The sequence below is a fragment of the Magallana gigas genome, chromosome 8 (genome assembly GCF_963853765.1).
Source record: "Magallana gigas chromosome 8, xbMagGiga1.1, whole genome shotgun sequence".
Classification (NCBI taxonomy): domain Eukaryota; kingdom Metazoa; phylum Mollusca; class Bivalvia; order Ostreida; family Ostreidae; genus Magallana; species Magallana gigas.
The window spans coordinates 43,334,143-43,360,767 of NC_088860.1; the positions used below are offsets into that span (position 1 = coordinate 43,334,143).

The 26,625-nt window shown below is 35.7% G+C and overlaps 2 protein-coding genes across 4 annotated transcripts; one reads left to right on the top strand and one right to left on the bottom strand.

Moving 5' to 3' along the window:
- Positions 1 to 20,625, top strand: LOC105330720 (zinc finger CCCH domain-containing protein 13). 3 transcript variants are annotated; one of them, XM_034472947.2, is made up of 25 exons: positions 1 to 136; positions 1,744 to 1,853; positions 2,452 to 2,666; positions 3,358 to 3,473; positions 4,035 to 4,099; positions 6,852 to 6,935; positions 7,198 to 8,064; positions 8,382 to 8,594; positions 8,903 to 9,255; positions 9,710 to 9,835; positions 11,949 to 12,008; positions 13,027 to 13,213; positions 13,405 to 14,020; positions 14,413 to 14,528; positions 14,878 to 15,141; positions 15,248 to 15,386; positions 16,269 to 16,386; positions 16,780 to 16,827; positions 16,932 to 17,035; positions 18,612 to 18,802; positions 19,025 to 19,137; positions 19,328 to 19,417; positions 19,515 to 19,721; positions 19,841 to 20,025; positions 20,258 to 20,625. In XM_034472947.2, exons 1-25 carry the CDS (start codon positions 14 to 16, stop codon positions 20,405 to 20,407), a joined length of 4,860 nt encoding a protein of 1,619 aa, XP_034328838.2. In that variant the 5' UTR covers positions 1 to 13; the 3' UTR covers positions 20,408 to 20,625. The 3 variants fall into 3 exon arrangements, with proteins under 3 accessions (XP_034328838.2, XP_034328839.2, XP_034328841.2); XM_034472948.2 differs by lacking the exon at positions 11,949 to 12,008; XM_034472950.2 differs by lacking the exon at positions 8,382 to 8,594.
- A 223-nt stretch (positions 20,626 to 20,848) lies between these two features.
- Positions 20,849 to 23,601, bottom strand: LOC136270542 (uncharacterized). The gene has a single exon (XM_066068398.1). The coding sequence runs from the start codon at positions 23,356 to 23,358 to the stop codon at positions 21,583 to 21,585; it is 1,776 nt and encodes a 591-aa protein (XP_065924470.1). The 5' UTR covers positions 23,359 to 23,601; the 3' UTR covers positions 20,849 to 21,582.
- Positions 23,602 to 26,625: the final 3,024 nt, after the last annotated feature.

Consider the following 26,625-nt stretch of genomic DNA (forward strand, 5'->3'; position numbering starts at 1 on the left):
GTGGTGTTGTGAAATGAGCAAAATTAAGAGAAGAGTAACAGTTGATTCTGCTAAGTCTGTCCCGGATGAGGGAGATAGGCGCAAACCAAGTGTTTTTGAAAGGCTTGGTCCCGGAGCTCGTAAACAACTAGACGATGTAAAGAGAAATTATCAATGAATATTTTGAGATTCACTCGGTTTACACTATCAGTATCAATAATTTATAGAAACACAGTGTGCAAAGCAGTATAATTTAGTTGAATGAAAGATTGTCATTTAATTTTGGTAAATTTCGATGGTGTGTTTACAAGGAAATTTCGCTCAAAATGTGGGCCACATGGTTTCATTTTCGATTTTTCTTTACTTCACGTAATTGACATGTGTTTTCCCATTTAATTATCATTGGCAATTAGGTTAAAGTAATTTGGCCCCGAACTTCTTACTGTTTGGCAAAGAAAGACTACAGCACTGGCCTGAGTCTATTTCTCATCAATGCATTGTTACGCCACTTTTTCATGTATAATACATGGAGACTCCTTCACAGTAAGTGTGGTACTGCTTTTTTGCAATGCAAAATGATATATTTTGGTAAAATTTGATGTAACATTGATTGTTTAATCAACTTAATTAAAATATCTACCAACTAAATCTTTGACAAATTTATCAATTTGTTGAGAAAGATTGCAGTACTGCAGTTCTCATGAAAGGGTCTATTCTGTATGGTACATTTTAGAACTGGTCTTAGGCCAGTATAATTAGGAATTTGCAAACAGAAAACTTATAACTAAAATACTGGTTTTGTTTACAGTTGGTGCTCCTACTCTTTTTGAAATCAAAAAGTTCTCTTCATCAATGAAATACTTACAGAATGTTTAGTTTATATGTGAAAATGTCTTAAGAGTTATAAAAACCTTTCACTTGGAGTTGTTTAAACTATTCAATTCAAAAGTCTCATAGCATATTTCACATGTGTTAATTTTCTTTGTTGTGTTGTTATATATATGTTTAATACTGATTAAAGAATGTGCCGTGTAGATCTAGAACATATAATGATAGGGACATCATGAATTGTTGGGTATGAACTTGATATGATTCATGTTATAGTTAATCCAGAATTCCAATAACACTGATACTTCTCATTTTATGAATCAACATTTATGAGACAAAATGTTTGAGCACATTCCCTATGAATTGAAAATTGCTTTCAATTTGGTCTGAGCTCTGATGCAATGTCCAATGTGGTGGCATGTACAGAAGTCAGAGAATTCTCATATTGATAAACATGTACATGTTATTGAACTCCTTTTTTAATTTGAATTTTTATGACATATCTACATACTGTGGTTTCATCAATATTCGTTGAATACCAATTTTCGTGGATTTCGTTGTTAAGTTGTTCCACAAAATTTAATGATCATTGAAGTGCACATTCTATTAACATTTTGTATTGATAGGGTCATTGGCCACGAATATACGTATCCTTGAAACTGTGATTTTCACTTTATCCACGAAAATTGATACCCTTGAATATTAATGAAACCACAGTATATGTTTTTCATTTTCATGCGGTACATGTATTAGTTAGATTGTGTAAATAGTTGTTGATAATTATATTAATTTATAGAATGTTGTTGATTTTCAAAAATTTGTTGAGTGCTGCACTTATATATGGCATAAGCTTTTTTCAAAAGAACATTTACAGTACTACAGGTTTATTTTTTACTTACATTTGGTCAATGAAATGCAATTGATTTTGATTTACAGCGTGGAGAAAGTTCCTACAACACTAAGTGTCGCCGTTGGTTGATAAGCGGAGAGTGTAACTTTGGAAACAGTTGTAAATTTCAGCACGGTCCTCCGTATAAAAAAGCCAGGTAAATTTCAGCATGGTGCTTTTTCATTTTCTTATAAGAAATCAGCGAAAATTAGTTCTTTAGATACATGTAGTGCATTTCGGGGCAAAATGACTAAAGTATTAGTACATTGTACATGCATATCATTGTTATTTTGTTTATCTTTGTACAATTGGTCTTAAATTTACAGTTTTATGGGATTTTTTTTTGTATTATGGTAAATTCTGCATCCTATGAGAAATAAAGTAATATATTACAGTTATTGCAGTCTGCTTGTGCCACGTAACAACTTACACAATGTATTTTATCATATTACAAGTGATGAATTGCTAATTACAACCAATCAGGAATGCCCCCATGCATATACATGTAGTTGTTATTACGTATAAATAGAAAAACTGACTAATCTCAAAATTTTAGAACATGAGTATTGAAGGGTTGATCGAAAAGTAATGTTACAGAATATGTCACATTTCATAAGATGTTAAAGAGATCAATTTGTAATTTGTGCCTTGAACATGAATAGAACTTATTATGCAATACTGCTATCTTTTTGTGCTCAGGGTCTAATATAAGATGCTCATATTTATAAATGAAAATTAATATGTTTTCCTTTCAGAGGAGAAGACAACCCTGACAAATCGAGAGCGAGACCCAAACATTTTAAGAAAGAAATCAAGGCGAGTGACTCGGACTCGGACCAACGAAGTCGCAGCAAGGTCAAGAAAGAGAAGATCCGATCCATCGTCAGCAAGAAGGCGGCGGCCCCGGACAGTGATAGCGACAGCTCGGAAGACAGCTGGGAGCAGGAACGACCCCCTTCTGACCGCCCAGGTACTGTCTACCTAAAAAGGAGGAGTGGGGGGGGGGGGGGGACTATTCAGCAGCAAGTTTTATACGAGTTGGACAAACAATTTACAAAAGGGGAATGTTAAATAAGTGTACTGGTATTTTTGATAGGAGATTTTATCTTAGTGCTCCCAATTACCAACTGAACATATTTTTTTAATTTTTTTTTTTATCCTAGCTAATTTTGTGATTTATTTTAAAATAATAATTTTTTCAGAGGGAGATATGTGCTTCACCACTTTAGAAGCAAACATTGACCCTACATGAAGTATATTGATTTCTCTAATTCCTCTTGATAACAAATATGACATCACCCTATTCATGAAAAGAGTATAGTATGGGGTGAGAGTATAAAAATTATATGATTTAAAGTAAAAAGTATAATATAAAGTAAAAATAAATGAAGAAGTGAAAGTAAACAAGTAAGGTTAATTAAAGAATCTTACTAATTACAGTAACTGTAGTTAAAGTTCCAAGAGTTTTAAGTAATAAAAAAGTTGAAGCACTTTGTAGGTGCCATCCTGTACATGTATGTACTTTCAATTTGCACTACTTTGTGTACAAATCTAAAAATAGCCCTGGGGGAAAACCACTTCTATACGTTACAACTTTGTTCAGTCATTTCCAGAAAACCACTTGCACATACACATTGTGTTAATGAGAATTGTGGTTGTAGATTTGGATTTTAAGAAGGAACTTGAGCTAGAGCGGCAGCGCCAGCTGATTCAGAAAGAGTTAAGTCAACTGTCACAGGAGGAGGAGGCCAGGGAAAACATCACCATCCAGAAAAAGGTCAGTCCCCCAATGCCTGCAGGTGTGCTGATGTCTGACCCATTGTCTTTATGGACTATACCCCCACCCCCAGCCAACCACCAACTCCTTTTTAATATTGTATAGCAAGAGAATGGTGAAATGCACATACTCTTAAATCTTTTATATTATTTTAATGCCATATTAAAGAGTGGTTTATAAAGTCTTATTTTTTAATGACTGTTAACAGTTCATGCATTGTAATTGAGAGATAATAAACACTGCACGCCATGGGTTACTTTAGTAGGCACCCCCTCTCCCCTCTTTGTTTCAAAAATGTAGGTAATAGCTGGTATCATTGCTGTATTGCAAGAAAGAAATATTTTTGAAAATGAAAGTAAAAATTATTGATATTTTTGCTAATCAAAGCAAATGTAACAGTTGTCCTCACATTTCATTTTTTTTTCGAAGAAGAATTTAGAAATTAATGGTATCAATACAGTATCTTTTTGATATAAAACAGAAATTTTTATCATGTTTAAGGATTCACAAATATTCAGTCTAACAATCTTCATTATGTGTAAATATTTTACATACATTTAGCTGAGTAGCAGTGACGACGAAATGGAAAGTCCAGAGAGGAAGTACAAAAAATCCAGGTCTCCAAGGTAGGTCTGTCTGATATCAACTTACTGGTACCTATCTCTCACTGCCATGTCTGATATCAACTTACTGGTACACATCTGTCACTGCCATGTCTGATATCAACTGACTGGTACACATCTGTCACTGCCATGTCTGATATCAACTTACTGGTACACACCTGTCACTGCCATGTCTGATATCAACTGACTGGTACACATCTCTCACTGCCATGTCTGATGTTTGTTATACGATAATATGTGTAGTGTCCAGGCTTGGGGTAATGCTAAATGTAATGGTAATGCATTGCAATGCATTACATGTTTTCAAAGTAATGCTAGTAATGTGTAATGCCTCAAAATTAGCATTACAAGTAATGCTAATGTAATGCATTACTTTCCAAAATCTAGTGTAATGCTGGCATTACATGGCATTACTTTGCATTACTATGCATATTTATGCATGTTCACTTTTAAAAATGTGATGAATAAATGAATAGTTGAAATTGAATTTGATTAAATTTATTTTCAAAGAAGAAAGAAATAATTCTAATAAAGAAAGAAATGTTTTAATTGTACATGTTTTATTAAAAAAGGTTTTTTAAAATTCATTTTTGAATTGTTTATATTACTAAAGATAACAGCACAATTTCATAACATTTTAAAGAGTGTTGTTATTAAGAGTTTTTAATCATTTAAACAATTTACTCCAATTAGTTTGCACTTCAATAAGAAATGTGTCAACAACACACTTTGCCCCCAGGATAATCTAAGTATCAAAACAATCTATTGTTATAAGAAGTGCTAAACACCCCAATCCCCTTCCCTTTGCTATGTCACAATAGAATAGGAGACAGACATGCACCTTTAAAAGCAAAATGAATGCACTGTCCATCCATGATGAAAATCAATATCACTTCCTATATTATAACCCATTTGAAAAAAATCTTACTTGTTTTCTCTCTCTCTCTCTCTCTCTCTCTCTCTCTCTCTCTCTCTCTCTCTCTCTCTCTCTCTCTCTCTTGTATATTAATTACACTGTACATTAGTTTGGACTGATAGAAAATACAAGATTTATGTATTTTATCTATTATTGCACTTAATATATCCTAAGATAAAGATCGTCAAACAGTATTTTCCAGTCCAAGCTTTGACCCAGGTACTCGATCAGAAAAACATCTGAGTAACCGAGTACTAAAAATTGACCGATTTGACATCCCTAGTATAAACACAATCATAAATACATGTATAAGGAATCGTTAACAGAAAAACGATTTTCTGATTTGTATGTGTGTTAACTGTAACAAAGTCACAGCAAAATCCCCCACCCCCTTTTACCACCGATGATTTTAATTTTTACGGACACGGCCAATTCGTAAAAAAATAACGCGTAAAAATTCAAATCACCCTATTTTATGACAAATTCGTAAAAAATTACAGCAGTAAAAATTACCCGTTATACGGTATATAGGCCCCTAATACTCTCTCTCTCTCTCTCTCTCTCTCTCTCTCTCTCTCTCTCTCTTGTATATTAATTACACTGTACATTAGTTTGGACTGATAGAAAATACAAGATTTATGTATTTTATCTATTATTGCACTTAATATATCCTAAGATAAAGATCGTCAAACAGTATTTTCCAGTCCAAGCTTTGACTGCTCCTGCAAAACATTTATTTAGTAGAGCCCGGAAGATGGATGCATTTAAAAGATGAACCCTTTGAAACTTAGATCATAAAGTGCAACAGCAATCTTTTGTCTTAAAGTGTCCTCCGTAAAAAGAAATACCATTAAAATATATTAAGAAATATAACTGGGAAAATCATCTGTTTATAAATTAGTAAAAAGAAATATGGTTAAAATATATTAAGAAATATAACTGGGAAAATCATCTGTTTATAAATTAATAAAATTAAGTGTCCAAAATTATAAAGATTTGTGTAATCTGGGGATATATCTATATTTAGCTTTTAAAAACCACAACATTATTTCATAAATTGTTTTTTGTTACGCATGTTATCCTGTGTCTCTATTTCATATCTGATATTGTATCATGCCAAATGTCTATAAATATCATTTTACTTATGTAATATGTTTGTTCATATTGCCACAATATGATTATATATTGAGCAAATAAAGAATGACTCTTCTTTATTCATTGAATTTGAACCTGATACTGAGCATGAAGCTGTAGATATGTTAAAGAGTGTTGTATATCTGAAACATTTGCAAAAACTCTTTATTAGCTTTACTTTAAAAAAAAAAGTAATGGTAATGGTAATGCATTACTTTACTCCTGTAATGGTAATGTAATGCATTACTTCAAGAAAATCAAGTAATGGTAATGGTAATTTAATGCCCAAATTCATGAAGTAATGGTAATGTAATGCATTACTTTACAATGTAATTCGCCCCAAGCCTGGTAGTGTCATATACTGAGTATGAACCATAATATTATCAATCTGTTACCTCTTTATTATCTTATAATTATGTGCTTGTTGCCTTTCTTGTACAAGATAGCTGAATGCAGAAGATAATCCAGCTACAAAATTGGTTCTTTCGCCTAATTTTGATTATTTATGTCTGGTAGAAAGGATATCTTTTTTATCAAAAGACAAAAAGCTTGATCTCCATCAGTTGTATGGTATTTGGACATTCTTTAGCATCTGAATTGAATTACACCTGTAGAATTACTGTTGATGGTAGAAATGCTCATTCAGAGATAGTATTGTTAGTGCATGTAATTAAGTAGATACTGACATATTTGTGGATATTTCAGTAAGAAGAAGAAAGAGAAGAAGCATAAGATGAAGTCTCCCAAGGCCAGGGAGATCCGGACCCCCAGTCCAGTCTCCAGGAAAAGGTATCAATGGAAACAGTTGTCAGACATTTCTTAACATTGAGACACACAGTAAATCTCATAAAAGAGGCACAGTCAAAGCAATATCTCTATTTTTTAGCTTCTTTGGTTGTCTAACATGGTAAAATTAGATGTTAGTTCAATTATAAATTGCAACAGTAAAGAAAGAACAAAAAATGTACTACAAAATTATCTGTTGCTTCAGATGTAATTCTTATTTTGTTAAAACTGCAGTATGTTTGTTTATATAAAATTATTTCCACAGAAGTGAAGATAGAGACTCCCCGAAGAAAAAACACAAGAAGAAGAAATCACTAGAGAAGAAGCAAGCAGAGTTCTCTGAAGAAGAAGACCAAGAGATGAAGTTGAAGAAAATCAAAATGAAGGGCATCAAGTCCAAATCCTCTGAGAAACCCATTCTGAGTTTCCATTCAGAGGAAGAGTATGAGGATGAGCTAGCCAAGAAAGCAGCGGCCAAGAAGATGTCCTCATGGTCAAGATCACCCTCACGCTCTATATCTAGGTCAAGGTCACCTTCAGCTGAATATGAGAGGTCACGAAGGTCACCTGATGAATACGAAAAGTATCTGGTTCAGCAGCAGGGAAATTCCCCCATGAGCAAGAAGGGAAAGAAAGCCATCCGAGCTCAGTTGGAGTTGGAAAACTACATGAAGGAGAAATACAAGAAGGGCAAGCATAGGGAATTGACTCCCGAGCCCCGAGAGGTAAAGAAGGACCGGTCTCCGTCATCAGATCACGCGGATTCGAAGGGAGGTAAAAAGAAGGGTAAAAAAGAACAGAAGAAGAAGCATAAGGACTCTGATAAAGACTACCTGTCCAACAGTGACACAGAGATGTACTCTAAAAGTGACAAAAGTTACCAATCTAAGAAGTACGATCCACCACCGGATAGTCGGGAACAGAGAAGCTCAAGGAGAGACGACTATGAACAACAGAGAGGGTCCCCGAAGGAGTACGTGGACAGTCGGTCAACAAAGGGGTACAAGTCTCAGGACCGGCGGGGATCTAGTCCCCTGGGGAGGGAGCGAAGGAGGAGTCCGTCAGCAGACCTCGGACTGAAAGCTCAGGAGCCGTACATCAAAAAGGAGTTCTCTCCCTCTGAGTCCCTCAGGTAACGGGTTTATACAGTGTAATGGTTGTATGTGTATTAATTATATGTAGTATAAAGTAAGGGGCATCAAAATGGCATAGTGTTTTTGTTTATCTCGACATGGAATCAAACGTTACGTGAAATAAAAGTTGGAATATCACTATTTATATTATATATATAATGATTTATCAAATTCTTGCCATTGTACTGAGACCTTGGTTTATTTCTTTGAAGAACAATTTATCATATTGAATATGGCATGAGTGTAATGAAGGTCAAGGTATTTTAATATAATTTAAGAGCTTTATATAAGTGAGAGATGCATGAACTGTATGTAGGTCGGGGTCCCAGTACCAAAGAAGTCGTCGTGACCCCTCCCCCAGGGACCGGAGAGATGAGGGGCCCAGGTACTCCAAAGACAGGAGGCTGGAGGAGGAAGGTAGGGGCAGGGACAAGGAAGACCCCATCCGGGCTGGCAGGTACCCGTCCCCAGGCGACCGCAGGTACGAGAGGGGTCACGAACCTGTCCCCAGTGCAGAGTATGAAGCAAGGTCAGAGTTCAGTCCTCATCTGTGTTGTTACAGTGATTAGGTGACCAGGTTTTGATACAGTGAAAAACAGTAACAAATTCATGCTTACAGCCGAGTCCTTTTTATTATTGGTCAATGGATGTAACAAATTTTGACCCAAACCAACTTATGCGTCAATAGAACTGTGTTATACAGCATTCTCATTGCAGTGTGAAGAAAGCCTAAATAAAAATAATAGATGTCCTGGTAGATTAAAAAGATTCAACTTTATTGTTACACATTCCAACACAATGAAAAATGTGTTTTAAATCTGATTATGAACATTTCAGTCGAGGAAGATACTTGGACAAAGGTAGGGAGGGGTATGATGACCGCTATGCCCCCACCCCTACCCCCCACGTAGAGGACCTCAGAGATCAGCCTAGGGACAGGTACGGTCAGAGAGGAGGTCTCCCCCAGCCAGAACCCTACGACAGAGACAGGAGGGGACCTCCCCCAGACAGATTCGACAGAGACAAGCGAGGCCCACCAGAGGTATTCGACAGGGACAAGAGAGGTCCCTCGGAGTATAAGAGGGGACCTCCACCAGCTGATGGCTATGACAGAGATCGATATGCCAGGGACAGGGATAGATATGGGGGGAGGGAACAGAGATATGAGGCCAGGGATCCAAGATATGAAGGTAGGAAACTTAGGTGCTGGCCAGTCTGTATTTATTTATATTAATATTTATCAAGAATGGGAGAGCTCCTTTCATAACGTATATTTTTCTTTTAATATAAATGAACTGTTTTGAACATCTGTGGTTTCAGATAAGCCTGCAACATGTTAAAGGCAGACACCTGAATACATAGAGTGTACTGAATATCTGTTTTTATTCCACAAGTTACAAAATTTGCAAAAAAAAACCAGGAAAAACATAAAACTTTTTTGTGATTTTAAAAGATTTTTATAGGTAACCATACCAAATATAATGTCTGCATTTGAATATTTTGCGATGTAAAAGTGATGGCAAAAAAAAATTGTCTTGAAAATTACCAGATATACAGTTTTCTAAACATTGATTTATAATTGAAATATTTTCAGGTCTTAACACATGTATTAACAAATGACAAATCATTGGGGTTTTTTTACAGGTCGTGACCCCTATGAGGGACGTGCACCTCCCCCCGCTGATTATGCCTGGGAACAGAGCCGCCGTGGTGGTGCCTGGCCTCCAGCATCTAGAACACGTGGTGCCCCGCAACCACAGCCTCTGATGGGTAAGACATCCAACTATTTTCTGTAGTGAAAATCTTGAGTAGAATGGCTTTGATCATTTCTGCCATTTATAGTTTACATATTTCAGAATTACTGAGTTCCAAAAATATTTTGTTTATAAACTAGTAGTTTTGCAGTCCAGAATGCTACAATATCTGAAATTGAATAGGACATAAATGAGAACTTCTAGATCCTCAAGGATCAACTCAAATCGAAAAATGATAATAATTAGATTGAAATGTCAATGACTTTTGTGTAGGTCTCATCTTGATATTAATCAGTCTGGTATTCCCGTCTCTAGTTTTTTAAAGTTTAAGAAAGCATGTGACTGTATTTTTCTTTAAATCAGAAGCATGCAGTTTCTCATATTATAAGTTTTGCATTGTATATATTAATAAATGAAACAGATGTTGAATTTTGTTTATTGTTTAGTTTGGAAAGGCCTAAGGCATTTAAATTACATTGTTTATGTTTGTTTTACAAATACATTCACCTGAATTAATAATGATATTAAACAAAAATAATAATCCAGGAAGATCAGATATTATGTGCATTTTTCATCATTGCTTTATGGCTATGATAATTTGGTTTGCTTCTGCTTATTTATTTTTTTGAAAACACAATTTTTTGACCACACGCTTTTCATTACTTTCAATCAATATCAACCAAGGAAACATAAACTACACACCTATGCAAAATGCACTTACAATACCCGCAGCGTTATTTTTTTACAAGATAAATAATAGAAAATGATTCACGCGTGATAGGATACGATTAATGCATAATAGAGCAGTATACACGCATGATACGATGGGATTGATGCACGATTATCATAGGAAAAGATAAATGATGTTCATGATAAATGTATAAACACATTTAACGATCTTTACAATAAACCTTATAATGGCAGATATTTGAGAAATAACAGGTACGAATCAAGATCTTTTTATTAACAAATGCCGATTTAATCATTGCAGCATCATTTATAGAAAGTTTATTAACAAAAATTACTGCTTTTTAATAAATGATCATAAAATTATCTGTATTGTTAACATTGTTTTCTTTGGGGCACACCCTATAGCTGATTGCTGCAAACTTTTAAGCCCAAGATCAAATCACACGGGAAAAAAAAGCGTGTTCATTTAAAATTCTATGAAAATGTAAAAATCTATAATAAAATACACTTCTTTCTGTATAAAAATGAAGCATTACTAATGAATTATATTACTTACAATTGAAATAACAGTTTACACAGAGATACACTGTGCATAAGATTTGTTAACATTGTTTTCATTACCGCACACCCTAGCCGATCGCCGAGAACGTTTTAACCCAAATCAAATCACACGAAAAAGGGCCAGTTCAATTGAAAAACAACTCTTTTTCTAAATAAATATTGAATATATCATAAATTCTTTTGTTTTTGTGTAAATATGATGCATGAAAAACATTATATTACATACAAGTCAATGTTTACGCAGGTATACACTCCCCGTACAGTTTAACATATTAGATATACAGGTAAATATGTTACTTTGATACTTTGATAGTTTACATTAATTTTTCATTTCCATTGCTTACAGATATGAATCAAATGTAATTTTGTTTAATCTTGGTCTGAAGAATTAAGAAATTAGTATCATGATAGAACACTGGATAGGATATTACATTTCTTGTTTGATAAATTATCATATACGGCTCACTGAACAACTTAATATACCTCTGAAATATATCTACTTGCTTATTAAGAGGCACAAAACGATAAACACTATAGGGTAAATGAAAAAACCCTGTTAAAATTGAATATTAAACCTGATAGAATTAACATATGATAGGATTAAAGCACAATAGAACAGTATACACACATGATACGTTAGGATAGGAATGTAAAAAATAACGTTGCAGGCACTGTATTTTTCTACATGTAGTTATTTCTTTTTTTCAAACACTTGTAGTCAGACACAAATTATACCTTAGAGATACACTCAGATTGATTTCAGGGGCATGGTTTGTTGCCTTGGAAACCCCTGCATGTCAAGGCCGTGGCCAGTGATAGAGACAATGTGAGCATTGATGCGTAACCACTTGTTTGATACTAACATTGTATGTTTGTAGGCCCAGACCGAGGTTACCGACCCCCCGACCGGTACACAGATTACGGACCCCCAATCCCAGGTTTGTGCCCCCAAAACTGTGTCACGTCAAAAGGTCAACAGTGTTAAACTAATCATGAAATACACATCCATCTAGTGTTCCCTCCATGTTCACTTCTTGTCTTTCAGTCTGGGTTGAAAAATCCTTAAAACAGAATTTTCTCTGATTGGTATTGACCCACACTTTTGTTATACCAGAATATAATCTCTTATTTACTAGATAGATTTTATGTCTAATTTATGAACTCATTTAAATGATTCTCACTTTTCTAATTTTTGGCACTTATTTTGCTTCATTTTTCATTTTTTCATGAATAAATGCATATTGAAGTCTTGTATTTTTTGCATCAACAACACAATTCTCTAAAGGAATACTACTTTGTATTTCTTGTTGGGCTATATATTATATATACATTTTTTATATGTGCAATTGTACAACTGATAAAATTTTACAATTAAAGACTTTTAATTCAGTATAAAAAGTTTAAGGAAGTTGACTTTGAGGTCATTTGACAATTAAGGTCAAGGTCATTTGACTTTTAAAGCCAAGGTCAATTGAATCTCGAAAACTTGGTCAAATACTGTAAATGGTAATAATTGCAGATGCACTGGGTGTACATGTGCTAAGGTCAGGACATGATCTACTTTATGTTTTAAAGTACACATTTATTTGTTGCATGTGGAATGAATATTTCTCAAAGCATTGGAAAACAAGAATAAAGGTATCATGGTTTAAAATTTTTCCTTTTAGCTGAAAATGAATTATTAAACATATCTGTTTTAACAAGTGTAAGAAGAAGTTATTTTTATATCTACATCAATTTAGGCATTCGGAAGTGAAATTCTTGATTATCATAGGTTTGTTTAGTATATTTTTCTTTTATTTACACTGTTACCTCATAAACAATTGAAAACAATAGTCTTTTTCATTAGATTTTTTTCCTAGGTGAAGATGGAAAGAGAGATATCAAAAGAGAGCCCTGTCGTCACTTTATATGACATGTATTCATTGCGATGCATATCACTTTTACCATTAACAGGTGCCAGATATGACTCACCACGAGACCTTCGGGGGGAGAGGGCGGACTGGGACCGCCAGGACCTGAGGGAGGAGTTCTACCCTGACCGCAGGGAGTGGGACAGCAGACATGATGAGAGGAGGGACTATCCCCCTCCCCCCAGGGACGACCGCTTCCTGGACCGGCCTGATGACAGGTTCAGGGACAGGTGTGTGTCTATAGACATTTTTTGATTGTGAAAAAATATGGTCACATACATGGCATAATTACGAGGAAGATTTGTAAACACGAAGAATTCATTAGATAAAATTGATGGTAGATTAGTGGTTTGTATATAATGGGAGTTAATATGGAAATATTTTTTGTTGATGAAATATATATTTTTATTTTATTTTACAGTCGCTATGAAAGAAAAAATGATGATAGAAGAGATGACAGTAGGTCAAAGAGAGATCGCTATGGCGATGATAGGTCAGAGAGAGGGGATAGGGACAAGGGCGATTCTCTTGGAAGGTCAGACTATGACAGAGATCGTAGGAGTGGGGCATCCATAGACAGAAGGCAGGATTTGTCTCAGGACAGAAAAGGGGACATAAGGGATCGCAGAAGGGAGGGGTCACCTGACAGACAGCTAGGGGGCCCATCAAGGGGAGCATCTAAAGAGAAGCACCGTGAGGAGGGAGACAGAAGGAAGGAGGAGGCAGGGGATAAAAAAGGGGAGCGATCAGTGGATAGGAAGAGAGAAGAAAAAAGGAGGGATGAAAGAGGGAGAGGGACAAGTGATAAACAGAAGGCTGGCTCTGTAGAGAAACCCATGGAGGCCTCACCCAATCGGATGAGAGAGAAGTCACATGACAAGAAGTGGGAGGAGTCACCGGAAAGGTTGGCTGGGGATAGAGAGACAGAGAAGGTCAAAGGAGAAGTGGAGGACAGGGGGAAGAGAGATACCGAGAGAGAGGAGAGGTCCAGTCAAGGCCGAGATAGGACATCTCGAGATAAAGGCGACCCTACACCGGTAAGTCTGATATTGTTTATCGAAAATCGAAAATGTTATTTTAAACCAAGTTTCTATGTCAAATGTAAAGGTCATAGCAGATTATCCAATTGAATCTTTGTCCAGACAATATTTTTCTTTTCAACAATCCTATCGCACGTACACTATTTCCATGGATTGCTTATTTGATATAGGATGTGAGATGATCTTAAAGTCAATAGTTAAAGTGAAGTAAAGTCCTCCTACAGGCTTCTCATCATTATGTCCTTAAATAAACAAGGGTCCACAAAACAATCTCAGTCCATGTCAGTGATGCCTAGTCTCTTTGAAAAGCATTTCTCAATTGTAAAAACACAATTGTAAAACACAAGCATATTCTGCATGATCAGGAAAGTCATATTTTCTTCAAACAGACAAAGAAAAAGGACAAGAAAGTAAAAAAGTCTCACAAGGAAAAATCCAAAGAAGAGGAAAAAGTAGAGGAACATAAAGACAAGAAAGAGAAAGTGGAGTCGAGAAAGGAGAGCAGGTAGATCAACAGGACTTGAACACTCTCTTAGATTTCACTTGAACCATTGGACAAAGCTTAAAATAGCCTTGAAAGAAAATTCGATAATGGCTCTGAAACTGCTTCGTAAATTTTTCTGAATCTTTTGTTAAATATATATCTGTTCAGTACATAAATATCTATGGTACCAACACACTGTATACAGGAGAGACATTGACATTTGCCCAGTCTTAAATTCACCTGCTAACAACAAGAATGAAAGAAGCGAAAAACAAAACAAGGGCGGACATTTCCCTTAATGCAGTGTCAGTCTGAATATCATTAACAAAGATACTAAGTCCTATATAACTTGAGCATTGTTCTCTTACAGAAAACGAGGGCATGATGATAAAGACCGATCAGTGTCACCTGCACCCAGAAGGGAAGCTGACCTATCCCCCACCCCCTCTACAAAGAGGGTCAGGGACATATCCCCTACCCCCTCCACAAAAAAGGCCAGGGATTTATCCCCCACCCCATCAACGAAGAAGGCTAGGGAAATATCCCCAACCCCTTCAACTAAAAGGAGCAGGGAATTGTCACCAGCAGAATCCCAGCGAAGCAAGAGAGAGGTGTCACCAGCTCTTTCTCACAGGTAGAAGACAGCTTTAATTTAACGCTATACTCATCTTTTTCCCTTTATGCTTCCTTTTTATAAGATAATTTAGTTCAGCATTTCCAACCTTTGGCTTTTGTTGTAGAAGTAAGTCCAGTGCTGTGGCTCCTGTAGAGAAGTTGTCAACCAAGGGGGGAGAGGAGGAGGAGAAATCAAGGTCACGGGACTGGGACCGAGGCAGTGAGAAGTCCGACAGGAAGGGGCGGGAGAGACACGCCTCTAGTGTAAGAACCAAGACACACATCTAACTCACTAGAGCATCAATCATTGGCAGTTTTCTAGTAAATATGTTCTTACATCAATTGATCAGAAAATATGTCCTCTTCCCATTGCCAATTCGAGCTTATCGTAAGCAACAAAGTGCCTTTGGTGCAAGGAGTGCAATTACCTTCAACCAAGTTTGTTGGTCTAAGGGTGCCTTCCATTTAACCGGCATCACAGGATTTGCCGGGTTGTCTTCGTCGCCCAAAGCTGGAATGCACGTCGCTGGCAACACATTTTATCATTGCCGATTAGAACACAATAGGGCGCCAAGGTTACCATATTTTACAAAACTGGATTTCTGTTTCATCTTCTACATCGATAAACATGAAAACTTCAAATAGCCAAGTTTTGAGCTGCAATTGTCCTCGTTGGACCATTGTGACGTTGCCAACCGTTCCATTAACGTCACCGTTTCCTTATAACGTCGCCGGCAGGCAACGTTAATTAAAAGCGCTCTAAGGTTAAGGTCGTAAGAGACTTGGGTAAAATCCTTCTCCCGACCATACATTTCCCGACCCAACTTCTTTGCCAAACCTGATTCATGCATCATCCACAGACTGCCTTTAGCCTCATGTTGTGTAGATAAGACCTCTTAAAAAAAATCAAACTTGTCCAGACCGTATGTTCTTCCCCCTTAGCCTTATCTAGCTCACATTTTACATAAACAATGCCATTGAACTTGTTGAAATGATGATTGAAATAAAAAACCCAATTCTTAATTTTTATACATTTATATCAATTGTTATTTGATATTGATATAAATTTATTTTTAAAAAGACATAAAATATTCAATCAACATGCCTTTTGTTGCTCACAATATTTTTTGATCGCTTTGTAAACAGCCCTTCTCAGTTGACGAAGATAGAAGGTCAAGGATCTCTAAGAGGTCAAGGTCACCTGAGGTCAGAGGGGATCAGCGAGATCAAGACAGAAGAAAGAAAAGGAGAACGGATAAGGAAGGTAAATATCTCGACAAAATTACTCTTAGGTATCAAGAACAAGATTGTTAATTCAGTAACTCAATTCATTACTGTGGAATCTTTAAAATTCATTGGGGCCAGTTTTTCGGCGATTGCTGATATTTTATAGGTTGGTGGGGACATAATTTTGTGTGTTTTTTTATACCAACAAAAGGAAATATAACTTTTTAATGTTAATTTATTAATTCACAGAAGATGTCAATGCATGCATGAGAGGTACCAACGATTTCAAGAAAAATTAAGCTACCTCAAAATCTATTGATTCAACAATATTTGAACCATTTTATTTATTATTTTGAAAGAGGGTCATTTTATTTAAACAATATACATATCGATGTGTGTTTTACCTTACATATTACACATGCCCTTGTAGATGACAGAAAAAGTAGTGACAAACCTAAAGAAGAGGACCGCAAATCAGGTATACATACCATAGTGTTACCATAGCTATGGAATGCTTCATTTACTCTCCTTCATTGTATGACCGCCATTATTTACCCTCTGCCCTCATTTCTCTTGTTCCAGTCAGCAGACGATCTCAGGGCAGCCAGCCAGATAACAAGCACAGTGATTGGTCAGAGGATTCAGAGGAAATCCCCAAAACAGCAGACAACACAGAGAAAGAGCAGGTGGGTGAAAGTGATGGATGGTTGAGGGGGGAGGGGCTTTAAATATGTGTGCATTTTTGCAAGTTATCTTTAATAAGTTAAGTCTTATTACTTTTTGTTTTCGTTTGTGCGTAAAGAAATTTGAAATCATGTATACTCTCTTCTCATTATATCGCGGGTTCCGTTGTATCGCGGTATGTTCCAAAAAGTTATCTTTAATAAGTTAAGTCTTATTACTTTTTGTTTTCGTTTGTGCGTAAAGAAATTTGAAATCATGTATACTCTCTTCTCATTATATCGCGGGTTCCGTTGTATCGCGGTATGTTCCAAAAAGTAGGATTAAAGTTTTTTTCCGTGATTTTCCACAAGGAATTCATGCACCAACTTCAGGATGAGTGCAAAGAAGGTTGTCAAATATATCGGCAAATAAAATTTTTCTCACAATAAATTTTTTTCCGGAGAGAAAGCAAGTTCAAAAGTCCACAATGTATCTGATGAAAAAAACAAAATAAAAAGCTTAATAGAATTTATATTTCATTCCATAGCCAGTTTAAGTGACTTTGCTTTCATGAAGAATCATATTTTATTTTTAAAAAATAAAAACTGTCCGTTATAACCAAACCAGGTTACCAAATTTCCAATGCCGTGATACAATGGAACTCTCTAATTTTGAAGGGGAATAAGACTTGTGATTTAAAAATAGCACACAAAATAAACTAAGTAAGTTGGGAAATTGATGTTCCTCAGAAAAGCTAGTCTAATACAAGCTTTTTTAAACAGCACTAATGACCTGTGAAAATGATAACTTGGGATATCTTTTTTTAGGGAAAAAAATAAGTACCGCGATATTATGAGACACCAGTATACTTTTATGATACAAATTATTTTTTTTTTAAAGACATCTTCAACATCCTGATTCCTTAGGTTTTAATGTCATAAAAAATTTCCATTTTTACAGGGCTCTGCTGAAAGCAGAGTCCTGGCAATAGGCAGGCAAATCGCCAATGTTACTATAAATAGCAAACTTCAAAAGTAAACAAAAAACCAAACAGCGTCAAAGTAAAAGCTTCCGCTATACCAAATAGTTACTTAAAGAGCCATGTTTTGTCATAAGTGTTGGCATTTTGTTTCTTTTCTTTTTTTAATTTCGAGAGAATTGTCTATCTTTTTTAGTTTTCTTATTAATAGCATTTTTTAAAAACAAGACTATGGATTTTGGACACATACAATGCGCATGAATTTCCATGAACTACTTTGCTGCACGTTGAAAAAATGTGGATTGAATGTATAACGCTTTTTGCAAAATTCTGTTGAACTTTTTTCTACTAGACAGACATATTTTTGTTTATAGTCGCTTACAAAATTTAGTCGCTCTCTGACGCTTGCTGACATCAAAAGCATAAGAGAGAGAGAGATTTTTAGTCTTTACTACACAGTATTCATAAAGACACACCAAAAGAGCTCGACTTTCAGTACTTCAGTACTTGAGTACTGTTGAACCTAAGTGAATTTGTTGGAAAAATGCAAGTTTTACATATTTGTATCTACCCTAGAAAGTTTTTTTCTTTTGATTAAATGATTTTTGTTTATGATACAGGTGGCATCTGCTTTACCAGAACATCTTCAAACTCGCCGACAGAGAAGTCAGAGTCGTAGCAGCATAGGCAGCACCGGGCGCAGCAGTCACCGTGACAACCGAAGCAGACGATCCTCGTTTGACCGCAGTAGACGTGACCGCTCACCAGACAACAGAACCTCTAGTCGTCCCAGCAGCAAAGAAAGGTCAAGGTAAGTAGATTGATATAACTGGTCCTTCAGTCAAGGACTTTAGGAAATGGGAAATCCTGTCTGGTTTTAAAGGTCTTTTTGTGGGAAGGTGAAAAAACAAACCTAGGAAATTGAAAAGAGGTTACAAGAACTGAAAGGGAAAAGAAGGGAAAACATTCTTATATACTGATTGGGGAAGTTGAAAGTTGGCTGTTGTATTACAGGGCTTGTGTCTATTTACAGCAAAGCTAGAGCTAGCTCTATAGAAGACAGAGAAAAGGAGAGGAGTAAAAGAGAGACTTCGGAGAGCAAAACTGTGGCTCCATCCCTTAAAGAAGAAGACAAGAACGATATAGGTAAGTGGAAAAACTTTTTTTCTGTAAAATGTATGATATGGTAAAGGATAAGGATTTATTGGGAATCACGTTAATCAGTTGTCTTCTTTGAAAACTTTTGATTGTAATATATTTTAAGGACTCTGATTTGCAATAAGAGAACAAAATGTGTAGAAAAAAATGAAAGATTTAATATGTTGATCTGTTACAGATGAGGAGGAGAATTCTGATGACAATTTGTCTCTGGAGGAGATATCAAGTGAAGAGGGCAGTGTTATTGGGGAAGAGGAAAAGAAACCCAGTAAGAAAGATTTTTAAAAATAATTTTGACATGCATTTTTCGTCGTCATTTTAAAGTACAAGCACGAAGAGAAATACATAATTCTGTGTGATTGTAGGTATAATGGACATAGTGGATATAGACTGGACAAGTCTGGTTCAGTCTTCACAACCTAAACCGGCCAGTACTGGTTCAGCTCTTCAGCGCTTCAGGGCACCTGCTATCTTTGCCTCACTTGGGGTTTCTAAGGAGTTTGCTGGGGAGAAGCTGTTCCAAAAAATCAAAAGTTCTTGTCAACAGGAGCTTGAGGCTCAAAGAGAAAAAGGTAAGCAGTGTAGTCATTTTGGGGTTCTTTTGTTGATGAGTTAACCAAATGTTGGATTGCACCTGATGAAGCAGAGCTTCATATTTCACTTATTAGTAAAATTTGAAAAAAATATGCAGATTCAGGGACACCATCAAAACCAGTTGTGTATGAACTTCAAGATTCTCTTAAGAAAGTTCAGACAGAGAGATCAACGGCATTTTCCTCCAAAAAGGACATCCTAGCCAAAATCGGCAACTTCCGAAGGGCGCTGTGTGCCAGGAAAGATGTCGAGATCCGACGGAAACTCTGTAGAGTTGATACAGTAAGTGATATTCAATCTAAAATAAACTCTGTAGAGTTGACACAGTAAGTGATATTCAATCTAAAATAAACTCTGTAGAGTTGACACAGTAAGCGATATTCAATCTAAAAAAAACAATATATATACTTTTTACCAAAAATATTTTACAGTATATTTGTTTAAAATGATTGTCAGTTTTTTACGTTTGTCATATTAATATAATGACGCCATATTTTTCAATTATTTCATTCAGAACTTGGACCAATCCTTCAACCCTCCAGTACCAGACCAAGAGCTGTGTAAACTGAGTGCACAGCTACTGTCTCAGTGCGGCGACGTTTTCCCCGTGAAAAAGGAGGAGACAACTCCCCCAGCCATTAAACCTGAAATACAGTGTGCCTAAGGTTGGCAAGAGGTCATGAGGGGTCCATTGTTGTAAACTAGCCCAGACAAATGGTTTTGTCACGACATGCCTGCTATCTTATTTGGATCTCAATCCATTAACCACAGGCATAATGTTATTCCATGTGCAGAGACGCATATCCATCAAAAGTGTGTGTTCAATGATTGTATCTTATTAACAGGATGAAAAGAAAAAAATATTAAAATGTTAATCAAATTAGAGAGTGTTCAGTGTTGATTGAATCGACTTCATTTCTTACAAGAAATCCAATACATAATTTTGGGTTATTTCAGTTTCTTATGTTTATCATTGAACTTTAAAAAACTCTTTTGTTCAAAATTATTTTTTCATAGTTGCCTCATACATGATGTTAAAGAAATAAAATTGCACAGTTTACAAGTATTTTAATCACAAAATAGTGTAATGAATGGTACAATAAATACAAACATGATACATGTACTAAATCAATTCAGTGTACACATGCATATTAGTCTAAAATGAATCGAACAACTTTTCATAATGCACTAGCGCGCGTTATTCAATTTGGATGCACACACCGTTGCAGTTATGAGACCATATCTTTTAAAGAATACGGATTCAATGCTTAACTGTGCATTGAATGTCCACATTAGTTTACAAATATGACATAAAAGGATACTATGATGAAAATCTAAATACTTGGGGAATAGAGGGGGTTGGTTAACATGTTAAAACAAAAAGCAATTTGTCATTTCCGTTACTCTATTTTCATTTACAGTCAAGTCATACCAACTCGTATTTCTGTTAATTCAATACCTTTACTCAGAAAATTGGTAACAACTAACAATTTGATCAATCAAAAATATTTTTCCTGATATGTAAATTAACTATTATTATGCAGTTCATGATTTACCATAATGAATGCAACTCTATAATTCGTACCGCTGTTTCACTGATCTAATTGATTCAAAACTAGTGCCATTCTGTATTCTGTGGCATTCTGTATTTTGTGGTATGGTTTTTGTCTCAGTGACTGTTGATAAGACTGTAACGCCCCGTGTAGGTCCCCCACAACGTGCTGACAGATCCCCAGTATCTGCCACGAGAGGTCTCTGATACGTAAAGGTACGTATTTCCCGTCATCATAGAGCAGCAGTGTCTGTAGGTCTGTCAGTGACTGTAGACACTGGGACCGGTTACCTGTCTGTCATTACATAGGGTGAAATAAACAGGATTAGATGACCGTTTTCTGTGCTTACTTTCTGTTCTAAATCCAGCTCCTGTATAAAGTAAATATCACTAATAAGATGTAAGGCACCTAACCAAGCTTTCTTCAGACGTTTAGACAGAGACCAACCAGCCACTGATTCATTGTACCTATCTCGGTCTGCTGTATTATACATGATATAGGGTTGTGTGAGTCTTGATTTAACCAGAGCTGTAACACGAAGCGCCTCTCTATATCTACATGTTCTGTTGTAATACAGAGCAAGGTACAACAAACGAGACACATCACCCACTCTACCTGCCAGCTTCAACAAGTTACCAATCAGTCTGTCTGATCTGCAGACTGCCTTATTTGTATTTTCTGTTAAACTATTGAGATATAAAAATGCTGTTTTTACCAAAACATCTGCCGTACATTTCTGTAATGTTAACGTCTCATATTCTGTGAGTGATAGATTTGACAAAACTGTTATGAACCTCAGAATAAGAAAGTTTGTTCTACTGTTTTCTAATGGAAATTCATTACCAAGTAGTTCCGTATTGATACAAGCGTCTGTATCAGCGACACTCTTGATATGACCCAGAAGTGGCTCTACTCTGAAAAAGCTGTTGCATATAACTGGCTCAATCATTGCTCTGACCGTCGTACTTTGTAACAAACAGGTCACGCCCATTCCATAATACCCGTTCAGTTGTTCTAATAGACACTGTCGTGTGCGTGCACCTCTAACTGTGGACAACTTTCCGGCAAACATATTATTTTGTGGGATAAAAAAATTAGGAAGCACGCCTCGATGAACGCAATGATATAGATATTTGAAACATTTCCAGAAACAATCCAGTAAGTTATTTGGACACCATGTAATATTTCCTATTTGTATCAGCCAGAACAAAGTAGTTTTTGCAAAATATGAACACAGGAATGGTTCTTCTATGTTGCGATTGACGACTTCTTTTAAAAATATTTTTAAAAGGCCATAACACAAAAATTGGGTATGGTTCATGGAATAGATCAGTTTTTGTTCTGCCTGAGAAAAGGATAATCTCCAGTCCAGTTCATTTTCACCGTCTGCAGTTTTAATTCCGACAGGCACAAAATGACAACCATTACTCAGAATGTCACAAAAAACGTGGTTTTGAGGCCAGTTATGTAGGGTACATCTTTGTTTCCAAGAACAAGATGACCGAGGCCAGTAGGAACAATGAAAACAAAGAGCATAGTCAGCTTCTATATTACCAACGAACCCGTTTGCACAAGGACCATGAGTTTTTAAATTCGTGAAATTTTTTTTTCCACTTATCATTGTAAGCATGATTTGTCTCCACTTTACATTTGATATGTACATCCCGTCACTGAACGGAATAACAGTTGATGATATGTTTCTATCTAGTGGTGACGTCATAAGCTGTAATCTGACAAACCCGGGTGGTGTGTCAGTGTCCTCCATGAGAATAATGGTATGCTTTGACAGATCATAAACACTGGACTGTGATAAGTCGGTTATCACTTTATGATTGGTAATCCAGAACATCGTGTCTATATCAGAAGATTTAAACCTGAAACCTTCCCTATGACTACCACTGTCCATACCTCTACAACCTGTATGTATATCTAGAGGTTTTTTTATCATCCCCATCATGTCCACCACCTCCCTCCTGACGGTAACCTCTGTCGGTGTTCCTATAGGCCTGTAACCACAAAGACCCACGTACAGAGCCTCAGACACACGGCAATTGTCAGACATTTTCTCAGATTATGTATTTTTTGTAATATCCAATTCTCTATGACAACATCTATTCATGTTGAATTAGGTTGATTAAGTTTTTTATTGATGTTAATCAAATAACAAACAATCTCCGATAACATTTTGTCAGATATGAATTACAACAGTCACAATTTCCATTTATCAATTAGTCCATTTACCTTCGTACGTGTTTACAAATCGTATAAATGTAACTGAAAATTTCCAGTATAAAATTAGCGTTATGGGAAAACCCTGCTTGAATTTTCCCACAAACGTCTGCTTTCGCTTTAGATGATTTTCATTAAAATTGTTATAAAACAGTAAAATAGTTTCACCTTTGTATTTAACTACTATTACACAGTGGGTTTAAATGGCAGAAAATTGAATTTTATAATAAATAAAGCTTGAGTAAAATTTAAATTTGTTAAGGTAATCTTAAAATTGCACTGACGTCTTACATGTATAACTCAAATGATCGTGGTTAATGCATGCAAATTTCCGATTCGATGAAACTAATAACTTAAATCAGATGTTGATTGTAGATCTTGGTTGAAATAACCAAACTCGTGCTATCTGATCAATGCATATGACTGTTACATTTAGTTTAACTATGTCAGTCACTGGAGATCTAAGCAGATATGTTTTTTTTAAATGCATTACTTTTTTAATGAAGATTCATTTCCTATAGCTTTATGTCATATGTGTTGCTGTAAATCACATTTAACAGTCAGTGAGACAATGACATTAAGCACTTAAAAATCATGTTAAGTCATGACCAAACTGATTTAGTCTAAAAATTGATGAGCACTCAAGAAGACTCTAAAGAAGGTCTTCTTCATAAAACGGTCTTGGTTAACCTTTTATGTTTATGATGGCATGTGGTGATAACGAACAGTGTTCAAATTCAAAAGTTCAAAGAAAAATTACAAAACAGGAGCAGTCAGCAATCACAGACCTCTTAGAAAAAGCTAGGATCAGGTGCCATGGAGGATAAAACATTCTCTGCTGACCGGTCACACCCGCCGTGTGCTCTTTGTCGTATACAGGAAAAATGTCCACATGTGTAAAACAAGTGTTAAACATATATTTTGCATATATATTTGGCAAATAATTATCAAAGTTATTTAAAATCAATCGTGTTGAATAACTACGCCCGACAGTTGTCACATTTGCTGACAATCCACAGCAATAAAGGCGACCCATTGAGACGACATATTAAGATACAGATAACAAACAGCATGAATTTTCTGATAATAGATATTACTGTATAAAGGGTAGTTTTTGCCCCGTGTAATTTTCGCCCTTCTACACTTGCAAAGAGTTTCGCCTCGTCTTGAATTCGCCCGGACATAGATGTGTTTTAAGAGAGATAGTATAAGACATCGTTATTCGCCCAGTCTTAAATTCACCCGTTTACAACGAGGGCGAAATGGGCGAAAATAAAACGGGGTGAATATTTCCCTGTATACAGTAATTGATTGCAACTGTACATGTAGTGTAAGATAATGAAGACTTCAGTAGCCCAGTTGTCGGTTACTTAATGTGTTTTCTTCTCACTCTCCTTTTATTTATTCAGATTCGTACTAAGATTGAATGTAATGATGTCATCTGGATCAAGGTCATCCAGATCAATGGGATTCCCATTTACCGCTAAGATAACTTTGGCGCTTGAGTAAAAGCTTTAATATAGCTAATTCCACAGGAGGGACTGTTAATTAATCTCACAGCATTCAAATTAAATTCGGATGAAACATAAACACGGTTTTGTTGTAGTAAATCTTTATCAAAATCAAAAAGCACAAGACAATTTAAGCAAGAATTTTTGATTTTGGATTGAACTTGACCTATGTATGAAACTGTAAATTATTAAACGTGTTACCTAATTTCTGGATTATAATTGATATTGCTTATCAAACCTACACAAACAGAAAATATTTCTCATGCACCACGTTATATTTTTTAAACTGCAGTTTGCCAACAAGGGGAATCGATGCCGTTAATATAAGCAATAGTCTTATTCACAAAAAAGATCAGTCCTGCATTCTACCATATGTCAAGATAAAGTCAACTCCTTTTATTTCCTACAATTATACTTTAACCATTGCTTCCAAACTCTTCATTTACAAAAAAAACTCTACCAGACCTTAATATCGAACATCTGAAAGATAATCCTCCAACGTGCTCATGTTCTTCTTAATTCAGCCTACAACTATAGTCCTGCCGGACACGTCATTGCTGCATGGTGATGTTAATTTAGTTTTAAAACAACGAAGACATAAGATCGCTTATTATGAAGGCCTTTAAGGACCAAAATTTAGAGACCCAAGATCCTTTACATGGCGTCGTTTTTTAATATATATCATGAATTCTGTTCAATATTACTCCAAGATACGGTCAGAATCTGAAAAAGAAGAACTTGATACCTTGTCACATTTGTTAAAAGCATCAGATGCATCTTAAAATCTGGTATTAAACGCCTGAGAGGTCAAATGAAAACCATCTATCCTTCTGTTTTCAATAAAGTAGAAGTGAGAAAAGAACTCGACAGATTGCACGATCTGTATGTACTGGTCCCTGCTGATAAGGCAAGTAACAACATTGTCTTTATTTGTGAGGTCCATTATATTAATTGCATTTTCAAAGAACAAGGTTTTGATTCTACACATGGTAATCCTACTTACACCCATAGCAGCCTTTCGAAGCAGGAAATAATAAAATCATCAATCGGTTATTTACTTTTTACCAAAAATATTTAACAGTATGATATTTGTTTGAAATAATTGTCACTGTTTTTACGTTTGTCATGTTTTAACATTAAAATACAATGATGCCTTTTTTAAAATTTTTCATTCAGAACTTGGAACAATCCTTGAATCCTCCGATACCAGACCAAGAGCTGTGTAAACTGAGTGCACATCTACTGTCTCAGTGCGGCGACGTTTTCCCTGTGAAAAAGGAGGAGACAACTCCTCCAGCCATTAAACCTGAAATACAGTGTGACTAAGGTTGGCAAGAGGTCATGAGGGGTCTATTGTTGTAAACCAGCTCAGACAAATGGTTTTGTCATGACATGCATGTTATCTTATTTGGATCTCAATCCATTAACCACAGGCATAATGTTATTCCATGTGCAGAGACGCATATCCATCAAAAGTGTGTGTTAAATGATTGTATCTAATTAACAGGATGAAAAGAAAAAAATATTAAAACATCAATCAAATTAGAGTTTTCAGTGTTGATTGAATAGATTTCATTTTTTTTACTAGA

What these genes read in the sequence shown, in the direction of transcription:
- LOC105330720 (XM_034472947.2), top strand. Translation starts at nt 14, where the DNA reads ATGAGCAAAATTAAGAGAAGAGTAACAGTTGATTCTGCTAAGTCTGTC. An exon ending in TTACGGACCCCCAATCCCAG is followed by an intron (nt 12,009 to 13,026) that starts GTTTGTGCCCCC and finishes TACCATTAACAG; the next exon opens with GTGCCAGATATGACTCACCA. An exon ending in TGAGGCTCAAAGAGAAAAAG is followed by an intron (nt 19,722 to 19,840) that starts GTAAGCAGTGTA and finishes AAAAATATGCAG; the next exon opens with ATTCAGGGACACCATCAAAA.
- LOC136270542 (XM_066068398.1), bottom strand. Translation starts at nt 23,358, where the DNA reads ATGTCTGACAATTGCCGTGTGTCTGAGGCTCTGTACGTGGGTCTTTGT.